General features: G+C 40.6%; 1 protein-coding gene across 3 annotated transcripts in view; it reads left to right on the top strand.

The window, feature by feature from the left end:
- ANK3 (ankyrin 3) overlaps window positions 1-21,763 on the top strand; it is a 345,711-nt gene that overhangs the window by 222,081 nt on the left and 101,867 nt on the right. The window contains exon 25 of one of the 3 annotated variants that reach the window (XM_071215805.1): window positions 13,927-13,980. The exons of the other annotated variants lie outside the window; for them this stretch is intronic. Coding sequence (XP_071071906.1) covers window positions 13,927-13,980 — 54 coding nt within the window. The remainder of the gene's footprint in view (window positions 1-13,926; window positions 13,981-21,763) is intronic. 3 annotated transcript variants of the gene reach the window in all.

Below are 21,763 nucleotides of genomic sequence, written 5' to 3'. Positions count from 1 at the left end.
ATTTGCTGGTTCTGTAGTCTAAAATAGCCACACTGATGAGAGGCCAAGTTGAATGGACTATATAATATCCTTACATAGCTAAACAAATAACTGCAAAAAAGGAAACATATTCAATCCTTTAATTGACTGTCATTTCCTTTAGATTTATCTTAGCTTGGGAATTTGAAATTAACAAAAAGGTTTTTTGTTTTTTTTACTATAGTACAATTGTTACAATTGATTGCTACTACTTGTGGACTATAGTTTACATTATAGTTTACACTCTGTCCTGCACAATTTTGTAGGTTATGAGAAAAAATATGATGGCCCGTATCCATCATTGCAGTGTCACGTAGGACAATATCAGTGTCCCAAAAATGCCCCCATATTACACCTATTCTTCCCTCTCCCATCCCTCAGGACCTCTGGTGGCCACTGACTTTATATCAATGATAAAAGTTCTTCTCTTATGAGAATAATAATAAGTCTCTAATAGAATAATGATAAATCTACTTTAGTTCATTGTTCATTCCCCAGTCCTGAGGATTTTAGGGTGGTGAGGCCCATTCTGTTTCTAATTGAGAGGGGGCTTAGATCCCATGGGTCAGATGGATGGAACTGTCTTGCTTGTAGTTGCAGATACTTTCTGTTCCTTGGGATGGGTGCTAACAAACAGATTTTAGTTCTCATTTTATCAATCTTTTTTTTTTTTTAAACTCTTTGGCTCTTGCTTTATGAGCATGTCCTTGGGCTACTGGAGTCGATGGCTTTTGATTTCATGATGTTATAGAATTTCACGTTGGAAGGGGTTCCTTACAGGGCACTCAATCTAAACAATGATCCAGTGCTGGAATCACCTGTGTAGAATCCTGCCCAGGAGCTCCTGTGCCCAAATGCTCAGTGGATGGAAATTCCCTCATTCCAAACTGCATATTCCATTTTGAACAACTCGGACTTCAAAAATTCTTCATTTTATTGAGATTCCTGTGGCTTTCACTTATTGATTCAGGCTCTGATATGTTCAACAACATTTAGAAAACAGTCTGCTCTTCCACGTGACAATCCTTCAGCTATTTGAAAGCACTTTCATATTTCTTCTTAATCTTTTTTTCCCCCAGGCATATCATTACCTCTTTCTTCTTCTGTTCCCCTCACCATCCTGGACACTGTCCTATGCACACATTAGTTTGTCTTTCTCCATCTCAAACTGAGGTGACCAGAATTGAACACAAGGTTCTAAGTGTAGTCAATCAAAGAGAGTGTAGCACAGTGTAACTTTGTCCATGGAAGAGATTAAAAATCTGTAATTGATGAAGATAATTTCAAGCCTATAATATGCATTTAGTTTGACTCATATTAATATTTAGGGTATTAATTTTCCTTACATAAGCTCTGGTAAGCCACATTTGCCCTATTGTATATTTATATTGTCCTCTGCTGCATAAACTACCATTCCTGTATTATTCCAAATACTGAAACAAGTCATTTCTAAATTTTAATTCTAAAAGAACCCTACAACTTAAATGCTAATTTTTACTTCTGACTCAGTTGCCTGATGGTCTTGTGAGAGCTGTAATAGTCACTTTAGTTGCACCTGTGCAAGACTTCCTCGATACGAGAGACTCTGGGGATGATCATGGTGGAAACCTCGTGTGGCTGTAGCAATTATTATCTTCACAAAGCCCAGGCATGCTGTGACTACCTCTATTTACAAGAATTAGCATGAGATAATCACATTGTATCTCAGGGTACTGAGGCTATCAGCAGCTTTTATAAGGGAATAAAAATAATAAGCAATATGTGCTGCCAGCTAGTCTCATGAAAGAAAAGAATGACTTTGCATTATGGGAAAATATTATTTTAATCCTAAATTTTAAAAATAGAGTAAATACTAAGATCAGAATCAGGAGCAGACTCTTTTCCATTCACTTCCTTTTTTTTTTTTTTTGCCTTTTTGCCTTTTTTCTTCTTTGCAGTCTCTTTTTCTTTCTCCTCTTTCTTTGGTCTAATTATGAGAAATCAGTGTAAATAAAAGAATGTTTCTCAAAATAGAAAATTAAGGAAAACAAATCTAGATGGTGTTAACAGTTAATGATTTAGGGGAACACTAGAAGGACCAAGATACAGAGTAGAATAAAGGCTAACATATCAGGAAAGCAGAGGGAAAAAAGGAGGTAAAACAACCTTATCAACCTTATCAAAGGCAGGTTTTTAACCTACACATTATGCAGGTGGGAGTAAGCAGGGCTCCCCAGAACTGACTTTCAAATATCTTAATATTCCACTATTAAAAAAATATATACTGGATTTGATTTTAGTGCCAGTTGTATTCCTACATTTTGCATTTCAATTTGCAGTTTTAAAAAGTAAAGAAGAAACGAAAGAAAGAAAAAGAAAGTAAATTAGTTGTGATTAAGTTTCAAGTTCTCTTTTAGATTGTGTCCCACTCCCAGGGGATTTCACAGTTGGCTTTAGTTCATTTCTGATTTTAAATGGTAAATTCCTACAAAATGTATTTTTCAGATTGAAAAAAGGTATGCAATGTTATTTTAACTTGTAGAATTCTAGTCGGTTGGGTTATAGTAAAAGTTGTAAAGAACTGTAGATTGGACATAATCAAAACTGGAATTAGGCCATGAAAAGTAAGAACCATAAAGGGAGCTCCTGAAATATAGCTCTATTGTAAAGGTTTATGAGACAACTGGGTGAGACCAACTCTTCTGGAAATAATTATCTAATTCTTGGCTACTTACAAGTTTGATAGGGCTGCAAAATCTCCTTCAAGATCAAAGGCAGATATTACATATTAGGAGAAAAAAAAAGCTAGAGGCTAAATAAACGTGTAGAAGAAATAATTATCAAGTAGGTGTAAGTCTGAGTAATGATTTTTCAGTTTGTTAAAGGCTGCCAATGGAATATACCAGAAATGGGTTGGCTTTTATAAAAGGAATGTATTAGGGTAAAAACTTACAGTTCTGAGCCTGTGAAAATGTCCAAATCAAGGCATTACCAGAGATTCTGGCTATAGATGCTTTCTCTTGAAACTCAGCTGTGGGCCGTCAAGCACACACAGGGCATAATGGCAGCCTGCTGGTACCCCACCCACCCCCAGGCCTGTCTCTTTCGGCTTCAAGCTGCTCTGTGGGCCTAGCCTCTTGGGGGCCTCATTGCTTCAACTCCAGGATGCTCTGCTGACTCCAGTATCTGGGCTCTCTCTCAGCCTCTCAGTTTCTGTCTTTCTGCTGTCGGCCATCCTGGAGTCCTCTCTCTCATAACAGGGTAAAATGACAGCTCTCTCTCTCTCTGTGTTCCATTTATATAAAAATCCAGTAAAAGGCTTAGGACCCACTCTGGGTTCTGCAGTCTAATCAAGGGTTAACTGAAACGATCTAATCAAAAGTGATCTAATGCAAGGGTCCCTTGACTGAATTTAACAAAAAAGGTCTCCCACATGCAGTAGGTTCATACCCAGAGGAATGGCTTAGCTTAAGTACATAATTTTCCGGGGTCCACCAAAGACTCAAACCAGAACAAATGAGAAAGCAAGCATAGTTTAGTAGCTATGAGAGTGCTGTGAAGGGTGAGGAGAATCAAACTCAACTCACCTTTATGCCAAACGTGGTGTCCAATGGAAGCCACAACAAATTAAAATCCATAGATTTCAAAGAACTGAAAGGACAGGTCAGGATCATATAGCCAATCCCAGCTCAATTACGCAGGGGAGCAAAAGCCCATGTAAACGCTGAGTGGCTCACCCAGCCAGGACAGTGGCTGAGCCAATCAAGAAGACAGATCTGATCCCTTACAGGTTTAGATCATCTCTTCCATCGCTACTCTAATTTGATTCCTTTTCTTACGTCCAGAACCTAAGAATGTATTATTTTTTTTGAGCTTCCAATAAATGCATATTCAAGAAAAGAAACCAATCATATTCTTGGAAATTATCACTAGGCAATAGTCATCATTTTAAAAAGACCTCTGTGGACTACAATAGAAATATTATACCTTCATCTGAACATCTTGGTAAAAATAATAGGTAGACCAAGATGGAAATTCAAGTAAAATATAGACATAATTTAGAAGATTTTAAGAATCAAAGTAGTTTTAGTTGGCATATCATAGAATAACTGTAATATTAGGTAAGGAAGTTGACTGGGTGCAACTTGAAATTCAAAAAAAGCAGGAGCAATTATTTTGAGAAACTTGAAGCTGTATATCAAGAAAACCACCAGCAGAATATCCTCGCAGGTCCCCTTCCCTCCAAGTGCCTAGGATTATCCTGCTTTCTTGATCACGCAGGGAACGTATGATGTTATTAGCTTAATAAGTAAACCGAACTATGATGCTATTAGCTTCATGGATCTGGAAAGAGGCTTTGGACATTAGTTTGCCCTCAGGTTGTTCAAGAGTGTGGGGATGGTGGTTGTCATGTCACTGTTTTGTTCTGAACACCAGCAGAAGTTGTACTTCACCGGAAATTTTATCCGTTTTACAAATAGGTCCTAAATCATATCATCTGGCCTTTTGTCTGAGCTTTCTCTCCTCACAATTGGCCTTTCAAATTGAATACAGGGAAGCAGACTTGGCCCGGTGGTTAGGGCATCCGTCTACCACATGTGAGGTCCACGGTTCAAACCCTGGGCCTCCTTGACCCGTGTGGAGCTGGCCCATGCGCAGTGCTGATGAGTGCAAGGAGCGCCCTGCCACGCAGGGGTGTCCCCCGCGTAGGGGAGCCCCACGCACAAGGAGTGCGCCCCATAAGGAGAGCCGCCCAGCGCGAAAGAAAGTGCAGCCTGCCCAGGAATGGTGCTGCACATAGGGAGAGCTGACACAGCAAGATGATACAACAAAAAGAAACAGATTCCATGCCGCTGACAACAACAGAAGTGAACAAAGAAGAACAAGCAGCAGATAGACACAGAGAACAGACAATTGGGGTGGGGGTGGGGAACAAAATAAATAAATCTTTAAAAAAAAACCAATTGCATAACATAATTGCATGCAAAGCAACTTTCAGTAATAAAGTCATAGTAACAACTTTGAAATATCAGAAGCAGAGACTGAATCTTATTCTCTATTGTATTCTCAGATCCTAGTACACTGCCTGGCACACAGTGGATCTTCAGTTCATATTTATTCAGTTACGTTGATGTGGGCAGAGATGCAGGGGAAGGATACTTTTAGATGGTTCTGAGAACAGGCAAGATGGAGAAAATTTGCCTACCGCACCCCTCTTTCCTTCCATTAAACCCCTTTCCACTGAGACAGTCCTAGGCTAAGCACTTAATTGATAAACAGCTGCTAAAATGACTCTCCTAAGATATATCCGCAGCTCAAAGAATCATCAGTAAACTTAAAAGAATTACCACCTAAAGGAAAAGATCTATGGACTGGGTCAGAGTCTTTGTTCTATGAGTCAAATGCATCTTTGCAATTGGAATTATTTAGTGGTTTGTATCTATTCAATACACTTAACCAGCTGTGTACTGGACATTTACAGTTAGATTCCCACAGATCTCTTAATTCGTCATTCCCTAAACATATCCCTCAAAACAATGTCTTTATCCCACACTTCTCCTTCTTGCTAAGTGGCTTCATCACCCAAACCAAAACCTGTGAGAAAGGTGTTTCTCTTTTCTTACTACTTATCTCCAGCCCATTAATCAGTCATACCAATTCTATTTCAAAAATGCATCTCACATCTGTCTTCTTTCCTTCAGCTCCACTGCCATTGCCCTCATTCAACCCACTGACATCTCTTACCCAATTTCAACAGGGGCCCCTTGCAGGTCTCTGTTTCTACTCTTGCCCCATAAAGTCAGTTGTCTACACAGCATCCACAGCTGTCTTTTAAAAGTATAAACTGGAGAAGCGGATGTGGCTTAAGTGATAGGGCCTCCACCTACCATATGGAAGGGCCGGGATTTGATCCCTGGGGCCTCCTGGGGAAAAAGAAGAAGAGAAAGCGTGCCTGCGTGGCGAGAGAGTGCCCTTGTAGTGAGCTGAGTGCCTGCGTGGTGAGCCGAGTACCTCTGTGGTGAGCCACAAGTTGGCCTAGCAAGCCAAGTGCCCACATGAGTGCCCACATGGCAAGCCAGTGCCCACATGGTGAGCCACTGCCCACGCAGCAAAGCTGAGTACCCACATAGCAAAGCCAAGTGCCCATGTGGTGAGCCAGTGCCTGCGTAAGTGAGTCACGCAGCAAGATGATGATGTAACAAAAAGAGAGATGAAGGGGAGAGTCAAGGTGAAGCACAGCAGAGACCAGGAACTGAGGTGGTGCAATTGACAGGGAATCTCTCTCTACATCAGAGATCCCCAGGATCAAATCATGATGAATCCTTGAGTAGAAAGATGAGAAGAGAAGACAAAAAGAGAAATAGATACAGAAGATCACACAGGGAATAGACACAGACAGCAAAAGCAGCAGAGTGGGGGAAATAATAAAGTGTGAAAAAATAAACAAACTAGATCGTGTTATTTCATTCTGCAGCTTAAAACCCTTCAAAGCTTATAATTATGTTTTTTGTTCTTTTTAAGATTTATTTATTTATTTTTTATTTCTCTCCCCTTCCCCCCCCCCCAGTTGTCTGCTCTCTGTGTCCATTCGCTGTGTGCTCTTCTGTGACCGCTACTCTCCTTATCAGCAGCACCAGGAATCTGTGTTTCTTTTTGTTGCATCATTTTGTTGTGTTGTTGTGTCAGCTCTCCATGTGTGCAGTGCCATTCTTGGGCAGGCTGCACTTTCTTTTTGTGTGGGGCGGCTCTCCTTAAGGGGCACACTCCTTGCGCATGGGGCTCCCCTACAGGGGGGACACCCCTGCGTGGCAGGGCACTCCTTATGTGCATGAGCACTGCGCATGGACCAGCTCCACACGGGTCAAGGAGGCCCAGGGTTTGAACCGCGGACCTCCCGTGTGGTAGGCAGATGCCCTATCCATTGGGCCAAGTCTGTTTCCCATAATTACATTTTAAGATTCATTCATGTTCTTTTTTTTTTTTAAAGATTTATTTTTATTTCTCCCACACACACACCCATTCCCCTCATTGTCTGCCCTCTATGTCCATTTGCTCTGTGTTCTGCTGTGGCTGCTTGTATTCAGTTTGGCAGCTCCGGGGACCTTCCAGCATGGGAGAGAGGCAATTACTCTCTTGCACCACCTCAGATCCCCTGTTCTGCTTCGTCATCTTATTTTCTCTCCTCTTTGTCTCTTGTTGCATCATCTTGCTGCACCAGCTCTCCCTGTCAGCCAGCACTCCTAGACGGGGCGGTTTTTCCTGCGTGAGGTAGCATTCCCACACAGGGCGGCTCTCCTGTGTGGGGCCGCATTCCTCCGTGGGCCAGCACTCCGTGTGGACCAGCTTGCCCTCACCAGGAGACCCTGCGCATCAAACCCTGGACGTCCTATATGGTAGACGGGAGCCCAATTGGTTGAGCCACATCCATTTCCCTCATTCATATTCTTATATATAATTGTAGTCAATGAACTATATTATATCTGTGTAATATTCCATTGAATGATGGTTCCATAATTAAGTCATCTACTCTCTAGTCAGTGTCCATCTGTGTTGTTTCCATGTTGGGGCTCTTGGGAACAAAGCTGGTAAGGACCTTCTTATATGTTTCTTGGTAGACCTGTATATACATTTGGTGAGGTATAGACCTATGAGTATAATTGGTGGATTGTAAGTTATACAAAAAGAACAGAATTCATCAAAACCAGGCAACACTAAACGTAGACTGTAAAACTAGATAGTGAGACTATAAAGAAAATCAAAGAAAAGAATATCATGGAAGTCAAGACATTGATTACTATTATGAGAGGGGAAGGGGCTGTGATTGTGAAGGGAGATAATAAGGGATTTCTAGGGTGCTGATGATATTCTCTTTTTTGCCCATGATGGTGCTTATTTTATAATGATTTGTTAAAAGGCATGTTTACATTTTATTTGTTCATCTCTGTGGTGGTTCTATTCCCAGATGAAAGTACCTCCCTCCAAAAAAAAAAAAAATAGAAATACAAAAGTAAGATAAAAACCTCCCAGGCTTTGCACTTAGAATGAAGCTCAGTCCCTCACTGTGTCTGAAAAGTCCCATATGATTTAGTCCCTGCCACCTCTTCTCTCAGTCACACTTGTGGATTTCTTCCTAGTACTCATCTCAGTTAATTAGTCATTGATTTCAGGGGTCATCAAGTTTTTTCTGTTAAGGGTCATATGGTAAATATTTTTACTTTGCTGGCCATATGGTCTCTGTGGCATCTACTCATGTCTGCCTTTGTAGCATAAAAAGCAGCCAGATCATACCTCAGCACATGGGTTTGGCTTTGACACAATAAAACTTTATTATAAAAAAACAGGCAGTAGGTGACATTTGGCCCACAGGCTGGCCATAGTTTGCCAATTCCTGGTGAATGTTGATTACTTACTGTTTATTGTCTTTCAAACTAGACCATAAGCTCTGTGAGACCAGTGCATGTTGATCAAAACTCTTAGGACATAAACATTTAGGCCCTTGTTCATGAACGGAACTACTGTGTCCCTGTCCCTATGCGGGACTCCACATGAATGAACACGCTCAACATCTCACACGTGATAGTTAACCCTGACTGACCCCTTTCTGTGTACAAGGCATTTAGCAATGCATATTTCATGCATTACCTCATTGAACCCTCAAGTGATCCCCTAAGTTAGATCACATTTTTATTCCCATTTTATAGATGTGGAAAATAAGTTTCAACAAGGTGAAGAACCTTGATCGAGATCATACAAGTAAGTATAGAGCTTATATTCAAATCCCTGTACTTAACCTCTACTCTGACATAGTTGTTCCATAATTTGGATAGGAGCCACTCAATTGTTGAACTGTTGTAAATTTAAAATAGAATAATGTATAAAGAATTTAGCCCAGAATTTGGCCTGTAGTAAGATCTCAGTAAATATAAATTCATTGGTACCTTGCTCCCTCCCTTTATCATGGTTAATTCTCTCAAAATACTCTATTGATATTAATTAATATTTCTAATTTACATTTATCCTCAATTTAAAGCCCTAATGTAAAGTATGATTGGTCCTAATTTACACTGAGGACTCTGAGGCTGAAAGTCTTTAAGGTATTTGTTCAGGTTCACACACTTAAGGACACTGGAATTTGAATTTGGGTTTCCACTCTGACTATCAGATGCCATAGAGAAGAACAGATAAGAGGACATGGATGTTCAAAAGAAGGAGGGATTACTGAAGGTCTCAAGAAAAAGATTTTAAAGAATAGGTAGAATTTGGACAAGCAGAAATTGTTTGGTGTGTGGGATTGAAAGGAGATGTTCGGGGTGAGAACACATTTTGGTGAAAGTCCCAGCACAGGACTCCAAAGGAGAACTCCACCACAGGTGGTGGGAAGCCAGGGCCCAGCCTGGATGAGGTCCCTGTGGGGAGGGAAGAGAAGTCATTCTAGAAAAACTCTGGGCATACTGAGGAAGAGAAGTGTTCAGAGGATATGGAGAGGGAGTGGTAAGCAATGGAGGAAGAAAACCAGAGGAGTGGGTTCTAGGGGAATCCATGGGAGAAACTTCCTAGAAAGCCTCACTAAAATGAGCAGAGGTAATTTGGTGACCTCAGTGATTGCAACTTCTGTGATATCTTGGATATAGAGACAGTAAACAATAGTTCTAATGTAGGTGAAAAAGGTCAGACAGTGAGTATAGCTCTTTCTAGAAGCTGGGATGAAATGAGTAGAGATGAGTAGAGAGATTGTTTTAAGACAAGGCAGGGAATTAAGCATGCTTATTTACTGAGGAGAACAATGGGTTGACTTTTTGTTTGTTTGGGTTTTGCTTGTCATTTCTCCGCAAGTTATAGCTTTGAATATGATTTTTTTCAAAACCCTAATTTATTTCAGTCCCTGCCCATCCACCTGAAAAGTCTGACCAGCTTCATGGATGTAGGGCACAAGTTCCATTCAAATTTGGCTACCTCCTGCTCCCCTACTCCTCACATTGGGATCATTACCACAAAAAGAAGAAAGCCAAAGGTGAACCAAGGGGATATCAACATGGAGCATGGGGTAAAAAGGGCTGAGGAGTGGGCAGAGAGCTGGATTGAGAAACCCAGGGGAGATGTTACAGGCAGGAAAGGGTGGTCTGGCCAACTGAGCCAGAACTGTAAGTCTGAGAACTGAAAGCAGGTCCAGAGCATCTTTACCTTGTATGTACACATCTTTTAGGGACAGGTTGGAAAGGTGTTTCTTGTCTTGCACAATGATAGGGATTATTGGATATGAGATTGCGAGGAGGCAAAACACTTGCAAAGTGTACACAATTCTGGTACTCCTTTATACCTGGGGCAGTGACCATGTTCGCATATTGCACACATGGTCCTTATGTACTGAGGTAATGAAGAGCTGAGAATAATGTGTGGTTATGTGGTTAAGGCTAGATTATATAACTAATTCTGGGTAAGAGAAAAGAATAAGGCAGAAAGAAACAAGTTGGCAAGACTACAACCTTGAATTTAGCTACCTAATTTCTCTGTAAGTAAGAACCAATATTTTAGTGCCCAATTTCACAAATTAGTTTGTGACTTGTAATTAATTGTCTAGTCTCCTTTACAAGTAGCATAGATTTTAAATAACGAAGACAAAGCAAGTAACCATTTACTCCTTCATATCTGCTTTCTTCTTTAGACTCATATACTCACTTGCCCAAGTCTGCATAATGTCTAATCTTAGATGAATGGGAGGAATTTTCTGGATCAGGGTTAAGGCATATCAACAAGAATATGAAAAGATTATAGCATCTACCCCAATCTAATCTTTTTCTGCGTCTTCACGGGAAAGACATGGAATTCTTTCCTTTCTGGGATGGGTTTATTTGTTAACTCAACCAAGTTCACAGAGGACATTTTTCATTGCTATACCTGGAAAAGTTCCAAGACTGAGTCATGCATCCTGACTTTAGAAATGATATCTAGCCTGGATTAAGGAGCAGTAAACTGCTATACTGTTTTTAAAAAGCACATCTAGCCACAAAGAACAGAATAATGTTTAAGGGTAAAGAATCAAATTGATTTTGTACTCTTTAAAAAGATTAGCTTGACAAGAATTATTTGTTCTGTAGGATAACAGCAGTTTGTTGTTCTCATTATTTAAGAGGTGTACAAACTTTGCCATTCAAGCCAGATTCTTTTTTACCTACCTACAAAGCCGAGATCCTATGTGTACCTAGAACTAGGGAAAAGAAAGTAAACAGTAGATGCCCCTTCCACAAGAGTTACCTGAGTCCCTTAAAATGGTAACACACTTCTTTGGCCTACCTAAGATTACCTATTTCACCTATTGTTCATCTAACCCTTTTTTCAACTTACCCCATAGTTCATACACATTTTAAGATGGAAAGCAAGAAAATATTATATTCCAGTACTATTTTATGTTTTGAAAGAACAAACACTGCTGCCAGGAGATGCTTCTTTGAGGGAACATTTAAACCTCTTGGAAAACAACGGGTTAAAGAAAAGACCTATCCTAAGCTTCTTCCTGACTGAGGGGACAGGTGGGGAGTGAAGGAGGGAGGGGAGCAGGAGCTTCCTCTGTTCTTTTCCTTGGGAATGGGGCTGTCAGCTTCTTTCTGAGCCATCAACCATACCAGAAGATACCAGAACTGGGCGCTGGGCACCACACCTCCCTGGGAATCCAGCCTGACTCCACACATGGACCCCTGCGTTAAATGGCACAATTCCATCGTTCACATATCATTTTTCCTTTTTATTAATCTCAGAATTTCAGAGGACACATTGCTTAATACAAGCTATTGCACCAAACTGCCAAGTGAAAGGAGCAAAACTTGCAGAAATGCAATTTATGTAACTTTCCTATGATCTACTGTGTAACCCTAGGATAGAATTCAACTTTTAAAATTAAAGGTACCTGATTTACTTGTGAGTGCATTAGGGTTCTAATACTGCCATATTGCTCTTCCTACACCCAATTCCTTACCTTTTTGAGAACGAAAATATCAGGGGGTGGAGGGAAGTCATGTGGGCATATCTAGTCATTTGGATTCTCCGTGCTGAAAATTTGATAAATTTTGTTTGAGATGGAAATATTTTTATTGGTTCTTGAATCGAGGGAAAATATTTTCTCTTCAAGGTCATTTGTATTTTGATATCCCTTATTTGAACCTTCAGAGAATAAAACACGCTGAGTCCCACTTCTCTTATTTCTATAAGGGGTTAATAATACCACATGGAGTTCCTATGAAGATTAAAAGGAATAAGATATAAAGCATTTAGAACAGGAATTGGCATTTAATAGGTGCTCAGTAAATGGGAATCCTTCATATGTATACAACTGTATCTGTCTACCCTGCTTCCTGCTACAGAATTAAAGTAAGAGCAGGGGAGGAAGAGGGAGAGCTTTCAGGGGGTTTGAGTCTTCAGTTAAAAAGGGGGGAGGGGGTCAACAAAGTAATTGCATTTTCACCTCCTGGTATATGTATGTTTCTTGTCACATGGCAGTTATGCTATAAACCAATTTCAAAGGCCCTAAATTTAGGGCCCAACCAACCCATCTGCTACAAATCCAATGCCTATCAGGTAAGTAAATCTGGCTGCTTGCCTGGGAACACTCCCTATTCTTTCCCACAGATGCTATGTGCTCTGGCTGAAATGGCCAGCTTCCCATTTCCACTTCTCTCTCCCTGTCTTAACTCTCACATCCTCTATTCAACAAAACCTACTCAATCAAATGCCCTCTTCCTTTGAGCTCTTGTAATATTTTGTCTGTCATTTATCTTGCACATCTGCTGTCATTGTGGAGTTGTGGTTAAGAGTTTGGGTTCCTCAAACTGACTGCGTGGGCTCTAATAAACACTTTACCAGCCCTAACTAGCTGTGGGAGTTGGGGGAAATGACAACCTCCTGAACCTGTTTCTTCATCTATAAAAGAGCCATCACAGTGCCTGCTTCATACAGTTGAGGATGAAGCTGGAGATAGACATATAAATGCTTCGTTAATAAACTGTAGCCAGAAGGAATAGCAGTAGCAGTATTTATTTATTGTTTGTGTTCTGGTCTTAATTTCTTTAGAGAAAATTAAGTGCCTCAAAGTCAATCCTTGGCTTTCCTCATAACATAGGTCCTAGCCCACTGCTCTGCGGCTCCAATACTCAGAGTTTTTTCTACGCATGAGAAACGTTACACTCACCAGGAAGCCTGGTATAAGAGCAGAATCTTAGGTGCAGACCCAGGCCTACCAAATTAGCATCTGCTCTCTAAAAAGTCCCTAGGTGATGGATATATATGCTGAAATTTGAGAAGCACTGCACTAGTTAAATTGAATTCTGTTACTGAAGCTATTTTAGTTATTCTAGTATTTCCCACCTTGAAAATAGATATATACTTTTGAAGAGTCAATACTGTCTTGAGATTTATTTACAGGATCCTTTAGACCTTGGTTCTCAAAGTGTGAACTCTGATTGGCAGATAATTCTCACCTGGGAACCTGTGAGAAATACACATTTTTTAGACTCCATTCTAACCTTCCTGAATCAGAAACTCGGGGGACAAAGATCCTTGCAATCTGTGTTTTAACCACCTTCCAGGTGATTCTGAGGCAAGGTACAGTTTGAGGACCACTGCTTTAAGACCTCTAAGTACCATTTTATGCATACACTGGGAAGCTACCAGAAGTGCCACATTAGTAATGTGCTGCTGCTGCAGCTTTTTGCCTTGTTATTCCATTTCTTCTGTAAGGCCAAATACTGGAAAGCATTGAGTTTCCTCTCCATGTTTGCCAGATATCCACTGGTGCACATAGATATCTTACATCTAGCTGGCAGACCTATAGATATGACACTGGTTATGATGGATGAAATGCACAGCTTATATAATTAATCTGTAGCACTTCTATTTCATTTTGTTTTATTCTGTTAATTTTATTCATTTTTTGAATAGGTGATAGATGCACATGGTACAAAATTCCCAAGGTACAAGAGTTTACAGTGAAAAGTAAGTCTCCCTCCTTCTCCAGTAATATTAGTTCTCTTCTCTAAAGCAGTCACTGCCCTTTCATTTGTTCCACACATTTATTGAGCACCTACCACATGCCAGGCACTGTTCTGTTTGTTCAGGCAGTGAACAAAGCGGACAAAAACCCACACCTGATTGGGGCTTGCACATCGCGTACCAACTTCCTATAGTATTTGTTCAATAGTATTCTAAATTTCTTAGAGCCAGTAACTGCAGTAGTTAAAAATAGGACCCTGTAGTCAAAGCAACTGATTTTTGAATCTGATCTTCCCTGCATTTTAAGACACATTAGGTTATTTACTTTCTGCCTGTGAACTGGGTTTTCTTAATCTTGAAATGGAGATGACAATCCTACCTTATAAAGGTATTGTGAAAAATGAGAAATACATATAAAGCACCAAAACACAGTGCCTAGAATATAGTAATGCTCAATAAATATTAGTGTCAATTGTAATGATGGGATCTCATTCTACTATTCTATAATGTAGACTAGAAATGGTTAAAGTACTTCTTTTCCCAATAGTCTTTCATTTCCTTTCATTACCATGTGATGATCAGAAAGCTTACTTTTTTCAGAACAAGCAACAGTAAATTTCTTAGAACTTCTAAATTCTAATCTTCAGCTGTTAGTCTGTATGACTATCTGCTGAGTTCTTTTGAGAAACCAACTCTCAATCACTAGACTATAGACTGTGTTCCTCTTTATTCTTTATGATCTAGTTTTACTCTTAGTCCAATATAACTTGTAGTTATAGTACTATTGATTTGGAGGTGATGTGTACTAATAATTTCATCTTTATAATGTTTCAAAATGCATGCGTAACTTGGGGGAGATTCTACATTTCACAGCAGAGGATCTAAATACTTGCGAGCAGGTGGCAAGCTTGGCCCAGTGATTAGGGTGTCCGTCTACCACATGGGAAGTCCGCAGTTCAAACCCCGGGCCTCCCTGGCCCGTGTGGAGCTGGCCCATGTGCACTGCTGATGCGCACAAGGAGTGCTGTGCCACACAGAGGTGTCCCCGCGTAAGGGAGCCCCACGCGCAAGGAGTGTGCCCCGTAAGGAGAGCTACCCAGCGCGAAAGAAAGTGCAGCCTGCCCAGGAATGGCGCCGCACACATGGAGAGCTGACACAAAATGACGCAACAAAAAGAAACACAGATTCCCATGGGGGCAGGGAAGGGGAGAGAAATAAATAAATAAATCTTAAAAAAAAAAAATACTTGTGAGCAGTTTCTGACAGCATAATTTGGTATAGTTGTCTTCAGGAACTTGCTCTAGGATTTTTTTTTTAAAGATTTTTTTTTTTTTTTAATTTCTCTCCCCTTCCCCCCCCACCCCAGTTGTCTCTTCTCTGTGTCTATTTTGCTGCATGTTTTTCTTTTTCCGCTTCTGTTGTTGTCAGCGGCACGGCAATCTGTGTTTCTTTTTGTTGCGTCATCTTGTTGTGTCAGCTCTCCGTGTGTGTGGTGCCATTCCTGGGCAGGCTGCACTTTCTTTTGCGCTGGGTGGCTCTCCTTATGGGCGCACTCCTTGCGCGTGGGGCTCCCTTACGCGGGGACACCCGTGTGGCACAGCACTCCTTGTGTGCATCAGCAGTGCACATGGGCCAGCTTCAGACGGGTCAGGGAGGCCTGGGGTTTGAACCATGGACCTACCATGCAGTAGACGGATGCCCTAACCACTGGGCCAAGTCCGCTTCCCTCTAGGATTTTGAGTCTCCAGCAAGATGGGAAAACAACCCTTAATCCCTGGAAAAGCAACAAAAATGTTTCTGGGTGAAGCTTTTAAGGTGTGGAAAAGCTTAGAAGAAAATTACTCAGAGAAAAGAAGAAGAAATGAACAAAAAGAAAAAAAGAAGTCCTGGGGCATGAAAACAATTTTATACTTTGAAAGATTAAACCAAGATTATTCTTTTCAGCATAAAAAGGATCATTAATGGACATAATAAAAGATAACAAGGAAATTCGTTAGAAATATCCCACGGCGACCACTGACTGAAAATCTAGAAGGGAATGACAACAGGTCCTGATGATCATTTAATATATTCTCTTTCTCTCCTTTGTTCCTAAATCTATTTTGTATTGTTTCATGAAAGACAAAGTTTGTGGATCTTGGAATGTTTGCTTATGGTACAGGAAAGCACTTCCCTTAACCTAGTCATGCTATAGAAAGGACCAGGATGTGTAGATAGCTGGGAAATTGAAATTACTGCCACGAAGAGCTTTTGTTATTGGTTCATGGTGAGAACAAAGTAAATTTTTGGAGTTTTGGAATTTTTTTAAGAACATTTTCCAGCCTCTGGTATTTTATTGGCAGAAATGGATTAGCAATAAGAATAGCAGTGCCATAAATTATGAAGTCAGTACTAAATACATGAGGTCTTAGTGACTTGTGTTCTTCCAGACTTTGTCTACACTAATCATATAATGTGCTATTCTGCTAACTCTGATTTATGAAGGATATATTAGACAGCCGGTTTGTGACCCCCTTGGCATACTTTTGAGCCCTGTCATTTCTTATTGCTCTCTGTTTTGATTATCTATTACAATGTAACAACACACTTCTAAACTCAGTGGTGTAATTATCATTTCCCATGATTCTGTTGGTGAACTGGGCTCAGCTCAGCTCTTGGCATCCTTTCAGGGGATTTCAGTCAGATGGCAGTTGAAGTTGTACTTGAATCTGAAGCTTCAACATGCTGGATGCCCAGGCCATCCAAGATGTCTTCTTCATTCAGATGCCTCACACCTCAGCTAGGATGATGGCTGGAACAGCTGAGGGCTAACTGGGTGTCTCTCTCTCCTTTCAGCTTTCCATGTGGCTTCTTTATAACGTGGTGGTTTCACCATAGTCAGATTTCTTACATTGGGATTTGTTTCCCCCAGAGCAAGTGTTCCAAGAGATAGAGGCAGAAATTGGAAGGCTTCATTGGATTCAACCTCAGAAGTCATGCAAAATCACTTCTCTTGCATTCTACAGTTCAAAAAGTGAGCCAGCCCAGATTCAAAGGCAGGCACCACTCAAGGGCAAGAATATTAGGAGATATGGTTCATTAGGGAGTATGATGTTAGAGAAGTTGTTCTCACAAGTGTCCCCCCATTTCTGACACCAAGTTCAAGTTTGGTGGTCCCCAAGACCACCGTCTGGCTTGATAATTAGCTAGGAAGACATTGAACTCACTGAGAACTTTTATACTCACATTTACAGTTTATTACAAGTCAAGTATACAGATTAAAATCAGCCAAGGGAAAGGCACACAGGAAGGAGTTCGGGGAAGCACGGGCTTCTGGTTGTTCTCTCGCAGTGGAGTCATGGTCAGTGCTCCCCTCCTGATGTGTGACAGGACACCCGGAGGATGACTAACCAGGATGCTCATTGAGCCTTGGTGCACAGCACTGTTCTCGGGGTTCCCTCATGTAGGCATCGTTGACTGCCCTTGTGACAAGTGACACCTCAGTTCTCCAGTCTCTCCGGAGGGAGAGTAGAGAACTGCTTGACTCAATGTGCCTAACATAAATCACTAGGTGCCCAGGTAAGCAAAGACTCTTCCTAAAGACCACCGACCAGGAGCTGAGGGCAGAGGCCAGACCTCTCCTTGGGTAAGGTTAATTTTTTACTACACAGGGTGCACCTTTGAGGATTAGCTGTCCCACCCTCTTTGCCAGAAAATAGTCAAATTTATCTGTAACCCAATTGTTACTGTTAAGCCACTGCCCTAAATGCTTCTAAGAGTCCCAAACCCACATAAATACATTTTAATAAGTGAAAAGATATGGTTCTTGGACATATATCCATATCTATATCTGATATTGTATGAGTGTTGTCCATTAAGAGTTAACTTGGTTGGCTTGTATCTGTTGGTCAAAAACTGCAACTAACAAGTCACTCAGTAAAATTTATCTCATTCCTGTCTAATCTTTGGAACAGTAGTGTGTTGTTCTATTCAAAGTTACAGGATGTTTTATTGATCAAATGGAGAGTGAATTAGTTTTGTTGTTGTTCATTCACTCAATCAATAAAATATTTATTGAGTACCTATGATGAGCTACATCCTTTGATAGGCAATGGAGGACAGGGACAATTTACTGCTATGGTTGGATTTTGCCTTTACTAGTGTAAATAGCAATTTAAATAGCTATATGAGTTCATGCATTCAGATATTTGTGCACTAGAGAGAACTGTTGTAGAATAATAAAGTGCTGATTAAAGACAGTTGTGTTATAGGATAATAGTACCAGTTAGTGCTGATTAAGCACTCACTTTCTGTATTATCTCATTTAATCCTCCCAAGAGGTCTTAAGGTAGAGGCAGAATTAGCACTCCACTTTCGTAGAGGTTGAAATGACTCAGAGCATTTAAATGGCCTGCCGAAGGTCACCAGTGAGTACATGGGAGAGCTTGGGTTTGAACCCAGAATACCTAATATATGACACAGCATTCAAATACTATCATTGCCTTTATTTCTAAATTCTTTACCTTTGCAGAAATGCTTTCACCATTCGAAAATGGTAAAAGCATAATTACTTATGTAATAAAGCTATTTTATTTTAGTTAATCTTTGGCCAAATATTTTGACAACCTCCTCCCACCACCACACCTGACCTGGCTTCTTTTGGTTTTGTAGTGATTATTTATGAAGTCTAAGGAGGATGAAGAAAGAAGAACAGAAACTTAGTTTTATTGAAAGGCTGTATACTAGTCATCAAACTTGATATTTGAAAACAGCACTAGTCTGTGTCATGTAGATTTAAAAACAACAAAAACGACAAAGCAAACCTCTTTAATCAAAGCAATGGTTAATTCTAAAAATATTTATGGGGCACTTGCAATATGTCAGGCCCAGCACAAATTTGGTTGCTAATCTACAGCATCTCAAAATCCACGGGGAGACTCCACAGATGATAAGAGAAAGCCAGCGAGGGACCTAACTTAATAGGTGACTGCTGCATGGGAGGAGTTCTAGAAAGAGTTAAAGGTTGGAGAAATTATTTAGACAAGAAAGGGAAAAGGTTCCATCAAGAGAATACACTCTCTAAAAAGGTTCAAAGTCTAGAACTTAAAGAATTCTAGGGACTAAAACAATTCTATTTAACAGAGGACAGGGTGGGTGTGGAGGAGTGGCTGGAGTTGAGGCTGGCTCAGAAGCCCGGGGAAGGAACATTCCGTGGCACATCTTGCTAGGAAGTTTGACTGAAGGACAGCCATTGAACAATACTTTGCTAAGTAATTGCTTGAGATTTCAAATACAGAAGTGAAAAATAGATTAATGTTCAGACATTTTGTTCTCTTTAACCATAACTTCCCATTCTATTCTTTAGAGTTAGAAGTTATTCTTTCACCTGGAGAGATTTATTCAATGTGAACCAGGCATAATAATGGCTTCCTTTCTATTTTTTGTAGCCAGGCTATTTTGGTTGATTGTAGCCAGGCTGTTTGGATTAAAGCACCAGGTGCCATATCATCTTAACATTATCTGCCATTTGTTAATTAATTTACTTATGCATTTATCCAGGAAAAGCAAATTTCTTCTCCACTTCCTCAGTTCTTCAAATTCTGTATATTTAGGTAATGTTCCAAGGAAGAGTTGCATCCTTATGAAGTGCTACAAACTCCTTCCTTCAACAAGACAGTTTCAAAACCCTTTACTTTCTAGCCTAATTCTCCATCTATTCTGAGAAAAGCAGTTGAGTGTACTCCAGTGTTCTCAGATGGAGGATGCAGGAATCCTGCTAGTTTTCCCCTCCTCTGCCAACATAAACAGGGTGCAGCCAGGGAGAGGGAGGCCCGGGAGTCTGGGAGAGGAAACAATGTAACAGTAAAGTGACAGAAGCACCTCCTCAGGCTGCCTGCTGCCTGCAGCCTGTGTGGCAACACTGACCTCTCAGGCAAAACCCCATTCTCCCTCTGCCTGGCCGTCTCTCCTGGGAGCTCCAGTTCCGTCCATGAGTGGATAAAGAGTTGAAATGACTTGTGCCAAAAATAAAGCAGAACACCTAGTTGCTTTTCCCAGCTTGTCTTGATTTCTGCTCCTTTCTTCAATCTCTGGGTAAAAAGGAAGGGATTTCACTGTATTCCAAAGCACTTCTTGCAGCGCTGTGAGAATCTCTGCTCGTGCTCCAGGGTTTCACAACCTCAACTCGAGGGCGGGCAGGCCCTCCCTCCTCTTTTTTTCCCCTCCTTCCACCTGACAGGGACCATAAATAACTGAGGCTCCCGGTGTTCCCAGCTGAGAACAAAGTTAAAAGTTTGCCTGGAGCTCCCTGCCACTCCCGGTCCGGGCCCTTTGTTTTCTTCTAACGTTTTTCCTCTACCTTGGTTGGCTGTTTCTTCATTCATATTCAAGAAGAGTCATCTCCTAATTAAATACAGCACCTTGCTCCCAGGATTTAAGGCTGCCTCGGTTACCCGGTTAGGCACCGAGCCTTGGTATCAGATTACGGAAAGTCTACACCGGCGAGGTCCTCATATTTACATACAAATAACTCAAGGGCTTGCATTTATGTCACCATTCAGTCCTGCTAGAGGCTTGCCAGAGGACTTTTTAATCCAATCAGAAGGAGTTTTAAAAGGAAGTCTGCGGAGTGATCAAAAAGGATCTTAATCTCAATTAAGTGTTGCCAGGTTTTGTTCATTTTTTTTTAATGGTCTGAAATTTTGGAAATCTTCAAACTTTAATGAGTGGGAAAAGATGTGTAATTCCTCAGTTGCCTTCGAGGAGATCAAGATGCTGAGAAGGATTCAGCGGTGGTGTTGAGGACGGTGGCTGCAACCCAGGGATTAGTTTGCTGGGGCTGGTTTGGAGATAGATTCTAAATCACTGCTTAAGGAATTTCTGAAAACACCAGGAAAACATTTGATCTGCCTAGGCTGGTGGAAATGGCTTTACCACACAGTAAGCTCTTTCTTTTAAGTTGTTCTTGGTATGTGCTCTTTTTGTTTCAGATGTAGTAAATGTGCAAACAGCCCAGCTGTAAATAGTTACTAAAAATAATCTCTTGGTACTGGCTGGAAGTAGAAAGTTGATCTGTTTAGTTTTTACATTTGCAAAAACAGTAGTTGACTGTGTATTTTTAACTTTGATTGGTACTTTAAAGCTGAACTCTTGTGGTTTCCGGAGTTTAAATGAATGGAAATTGTAAACGGTTCCAAATGGTAGAATTGGAGAATATAAGCCGGAGTTGATGAATTACCTACCTTTGAGAAAACACAACATACATACTTTGAAATCTCTCTCGGTCAGCCAAGCTGTGTCCCGAAAGACGGGGAGAGTCATAAAAGGGAGAGAAAATTTGCCTTAGGAACCGCTCCACAGCCAGTGCTACATTTTGAGAAGGATGGTAAACATTCCACAGGGCAAAAGACAATTGAAAAACCTGCCCTGTCACTCTTGGAATGTGGTTTTTCCGTATGAGGTCATGTTATACATACGTGGCTAGTAAAAGTATTTTATGTAACTCTTCATACTTCTAGCTAAAGAGCAATTTATTTAGTTGTTTTTAACTGCTGAAGATTCTATTTTATCTCTGTGTAAGGTAAGAGTTGCTTTTCAAGTGATATAAAGCATTTGGGCAACTATGCTGAGTTCATTTGATAGGTTTAGATACAGTTCAAAATTGAGGTGTTCCAAGATTCCCAAACTGAGCAGTTTAGTTCAGATAAGTTACTTACTCTTCAAACTGAGATCCTGTTTGTGAAAAAAGCCTGTTCCCCTCCCACATGTAATTTCGAAGACGGTAATAGCTGTTGTTTTGCAATCAAGG

The sequence above is a fragment of the Dasypus novemcinctus genome, chromosome 6 (assembly GCF_030445035.2).
Source record: "Dasypus novemcinctus isolate mDasNov1 chromosome 6, mDasNov1.1.hap2, whole genome shotgun sequence".
In the NCBI taxonomy this organism is placed as follows: Eukaryota; Metazoa; Chordata; class Mammalia; order Cingulata; family Dasypodidae; genus Dasypus; species Dasypus novemcinctus.
The sequence above is the reverse complement of the archived record's forward strand: the minus strand, read 5'-3'. Positions and strand labels throughout refer to the sequence as shown.